Here is a 4,361-nt window from a genome sequence, read left to right as displayed (position 1 = left end):
AATGTTTGCGGAGTCGTTTCCATCAGAGGTTCCTTTCCAGACTTCCCTGGTACGTATTTAGTCTTGTTCTTAGTCCGCTTGATTCGTCCTGTTTCGTTTTATTTAAAATATACCGTGTTGTTCTCAGCCCAAGCGAAAGAGGGATTCCGAAGAACCCTTGGGCGACTCGGGAGGACCAATCAAACGCATGCGGCCCTGTGATAAACCACGAGTATCAGAGTGGTTGGAGGAACTATTCAACATTGGTGCCGAGGCCGTGTCGAAATTGGGCTTTGACGATTTGGTTACTTTCGACGAGAATTTCTTCGATGCAGAGACCGTCGTATTGGAGAGGGAACCCCCTCTGGTTGAAATCGTTGATACCGATCGTTGCGTGAAAGTTCGTTTTGCGAATGAAATTCCCGAAGAGGTTTTGGAGGCACATCTTCGTCACCATGCTTCTGGGAGAAAGGGAATTTCCCCTGTTGTGCGCTATTGGTGTAGGCGTGAGTTCAGCGAACTTCATCCCGGAGCTCCTTGCTTCGATTTTGATTTAGTGTAGCTGCTTCAATTTCGTTGGTTCGCTGTTTGATGTTCCTTATTATTATTAATTTTTTGATGTATTTTGTTTTGTGTTCAATATATATATATATATATATATATATATATATATATATTTTGAATGTGATAGTGTTAGGTTATCTATTTTACGTTTGTTATTTTTTTCAATTTTATATTTCCCCCCTTTTAATTAATTATATATATATATATTTTTTTTACATTTGTAGTTGCGCATAGAATTTATTAAAGAAAAGTGTTAACAATGTGTTTTCATGATTTGTTTCTCGCGCCTGACTTTCATTAATCCCTAATATTCCTGTCGCCATGACGCGTGTAAATCCAACATGGCTGCTCATAAATGTCATCAGTAAAGTTTTTAGTGACGGGTCTTTAGTTTTGTTTGATATCGAAGTAATTTTTCGTCTGTCGCTCGTTTTTCCTTATTCTACCGCAATTAGAACATTTATTTATTAATATTGTTTTAAAGTGACAATAGTATAATATGTATATATATATATATATATATATGTTTATGTTGTGTGTCACTTCAATATGGCTAATGTTTTGTAATTCTTCGATTGCGTTATTTATTGTTTTGAGTAGTTTATTTTATAGAGTATTCGATAATATAAATATATATATATATATATATATATATATATATATATATATACGTATTCATATGCATATTTCTCTTGGCAGTGTAGTATTCATACGAAATGAAATGTCAATTATTTATTTATCCTTTACCGGAATGTAGGCTAGTTTTAAGTATGTATCTTAGATTATCGGTTTGATAGAATTCGCACACATATATATATTTCTGACAATGTAACCTTCATTTCTTTAATAATACAATATTGTATGTTTTATGTATTCGTTAAACTATTAGTTTTTGACTTCATGTATACTTATATTTCATAAATTGATAATATTGTATTTATTGCATAGTATTGGAAGCACTGTCTCTAATATTTACTAGGTTATTACATGTTCGGCATATATGTTTATACTTATATGTAACTCTCCAAATTGATTGATTGAAATATATTTATATATATATATATTCCTGGCGTTTCAATTATTTTCCCCTTTTGTAGTTATTCTTATTTCCTGGTTTATTTAGAATTGTGTGTATATGTATTTTGTTTATTGGTTGGATCCGTTAATCGCCCTCGTTTTGTTAATCCTTCCTTTCGTTTCGTAGTGCCGTGTGTTCGTTTGTGCATTCAAATCCTTATTCGCGTGTTTTGTATAGAATGGTTTTCTTGTTCTTGTTACGGCGCGTGCGGAGCGCGGGACGTGACACCCCCGCCCTTGGAGTTCAAATTTCCAAAGGAAATTTGACTGATGGTGTCTCTGAGTTCGCTCAAGGCGGAGGTAGATGGCGTTGGTTGTTAAGTGACTACCGGTGTTATCGATATCCCTTGAGGTTGTGCTGTTTGATCATCGATATTTCGTTTTCTTTTGAGGTATAGTAGCAGGTGGGTAACTGAGCCGCATATTGCTCCTAATAGGGCGATTCCACATCCGTAAGTTTCACGTAACTGGTATCCGTGTATGGCTATATCTATTATCGTCTTGATTAGTTTAAATATTACAAGTATTCCAAATATTGCTGCACTGACAGTTACAAATTCCATAAAACCAATCCATAAGCTTGATACGGTATTTTTTGCTATTGTCGTTAATGTGTTTTCGTCCATCATTCCCAGGATGTTTACTGTTCCAGTGACGATTGTTTTTCCTGTTGCTCCTCTGGCCAATGTGTTCAAAACTGCAGATTTTTCTGCCGGGAACATGACGTGGTCCCGTAGTGCATCGAGGTCTTTTTGGGTATATATTCCGCTCGTGGCCAACGACGATGGTGCTGAATATTGCCACGTTTGGCGTACGTCCGGGCGGAGTTCCTGTGGTGCAATTGTTTCCATGGGTTTTGGTACGAATTTGTGCCAGAGTCCGTCGATATTGTATAGCGTAGGTAGTACCGCGCTACATTCTCTGTGGTTTCCGTGTTGCGTTAGGATGTGTGTTTTTGGCGTTAAAAATGAGGTGCGATTCCCTTGCCAAACGGGTAGCTCCGAGTAGCATTCTGTTGTATGTCGTACTTTTACTTGTACCGGAATGCATTTGACTATGTGGACTGCTTCTCCTGCGATCAGGGCCATGTGTCCTGGGGTTTTGGATATGGTATATGCAAATTCATCGGGCAGTAAGATTGCTAAGCTTAAAGCATTTTCTATTAGTTTCTTCTGTGTGGTACATCTTTGTGTCAGTATATCATGGTACAATGTTGTCATTTGTCGTTTAATATGTTTCTCTACGTAAATGAATTTTGAGTTGACGTATGCGAATATGTCCAAGTTTTCGACTGCTGTCTTGCTTTTGGAGATAAACGTATTTTCTCTTGTTGTTTCAACTATTTGGGGTGTTCGGTGGATAGTAGGGTATATCCACACAGTGGCTGTTCTCCGGTTTTAGTCAGTGCAAATGTTACTTCTTGCGTTGTTAGTGCGTAAACTGGTTGTGCTGATTCTCTGTTGGTTTTTATTTCCTGGATCTTTGTAGCAATTCCTTCATATAGCACATCGTACTGATCAAATTTGCATGGTGAGGGTGGTTGTGGTTGCCAATAAGTGTATCCGTCTTCAGCGTCTAGACAGTTTCCTTCGCTAAAGGTACATACTGTTCCTGATTTCAGTAGAATTTTGTTCGCCTCGATCCGTACTGGCACAACTGCTGATTTTAAACTTATCCTTACTGTTGCTTGTACGACGACCTTTTCCCAGCTCCCGTATGGGTCTACATACTGTGTTCCCTGGCAGCTGTCGTCGTCTGTTAGCTTGCCGGCTAGGACAAGCGACCTTGTTTCTGTTGCATTATCTTTTAGGCCAACTATAAGGTTTTGTGGTCCGAGTGAAAACGTGCCGTCTTGGTGCATCCTTGCACATTGTTGGTCGGTTGTTTCATGGAGGTATTCGGCGAATCCGTTATGCACTGCCGACGTGTGAGAGTGCATGCCACAGTAATATACAATTCGAGTTATTTGCACCTTGCATTGCCTTACGTTGGTAAATTCAAATTCTGAGAGTTGAAGTAGTTGTATATAAATATCTTGGGTTTCAGTCATTGTAGGCTGTATGCTGCAGTCCCCGATGGAGTTTAGAGAGATAGTGGTAACGTTGAGGTGGTTGCCATTGCAGTCATATCCTACCAGGCCGTATGCTATTTTGATGAGGGTAAGTACGATGACCAGGCGATTCATCTTCCTATTAACAATTTATTAAATTGTTTCTTACTCTCGAGTTTATTAGAAATAAGAATAATCTTTTATTATTATTAATATATATAAAAAAAAATTTATATTTATGTTTTTTTTTTTTTTTTGTTAAAACTTATTATCGGTGAAAATAAATACCATGAATGTTACCTGGGTTATAATTATATACGTATATGCATACGTATTGGTAAGTAATATAGATGAGATTTGTTTTATCGTTATAAATATATAAGTATATATTATCTATAGGAATAGATATTACAATTATAGCTTGTCTTTGAATATATATATATGTGCGTGTAATGGTAAATATGACGACTTATTTTACGAGTCACTCGGATTATCAATGGAAGTGAGTGTCATAGATATCGCCTACTTTATAACATGCGTGCATATATATATTGGTAAACATAAGTGAAAATTATATGCATAATTATAAATGTCGTTTGTTTAGGTGGATAGCATCAGTATTTGGTCTTGTGCGTAGCATACAAGTACTTTATAGTTCTACGGCGCGGATTGCTATTCCTTGAACTAAAAA

At 36.9% G+C, this 4,361-nt stretch overlaps 1 protein-coding gene across 1 annotated transcript; it reads left to right on the top strand.

Moving 5' to 3' along the window:
* The first annotated feature begins 6 nt into the window (after positions 1 to 6).
* On the top strand, positions 7 to 4,361 carry LOC117213394. The gene is made up of 4 exons (XM_033458743.1): positions 7 to 49; positions 128 to 485; positions 3,667 to 3,779; positions 4,275 to 4,361. The coding sequence occupies exons 2-4, from the start codon at positions 188 to 190 to the stop codon at positions 4,305 to 4,307; spliced, it is 444 nt and encodes a 147-aa protein (XP_033314634.1). The 5' UTR covers positions 7 to 49; positions 128 to 187; the 3' UTR covers positions 4,308 to 4,361.

This window comes from Bombus bifarius, unplaced genomic scaffold, assembly GCF_011952205.1.
Source record: "Bombus bifarius isolate JDL3187 unplaced genomic scaffold, Bbif_JDL3187 scf7180000008953_frag, whole genome shotgun sequence".
NCBI classification, from domain to species: domain Eukaryota; kingdom Metazoa; phylum Arthropoda; class Insecta; order Hymenoptera; family Apidae; genus Bombus; species Bombus bifarius.
Note: the sequence above shows the minus strand (reverse complement) of the source record. Positions and strands in the feature narration are given on the sequence as shown.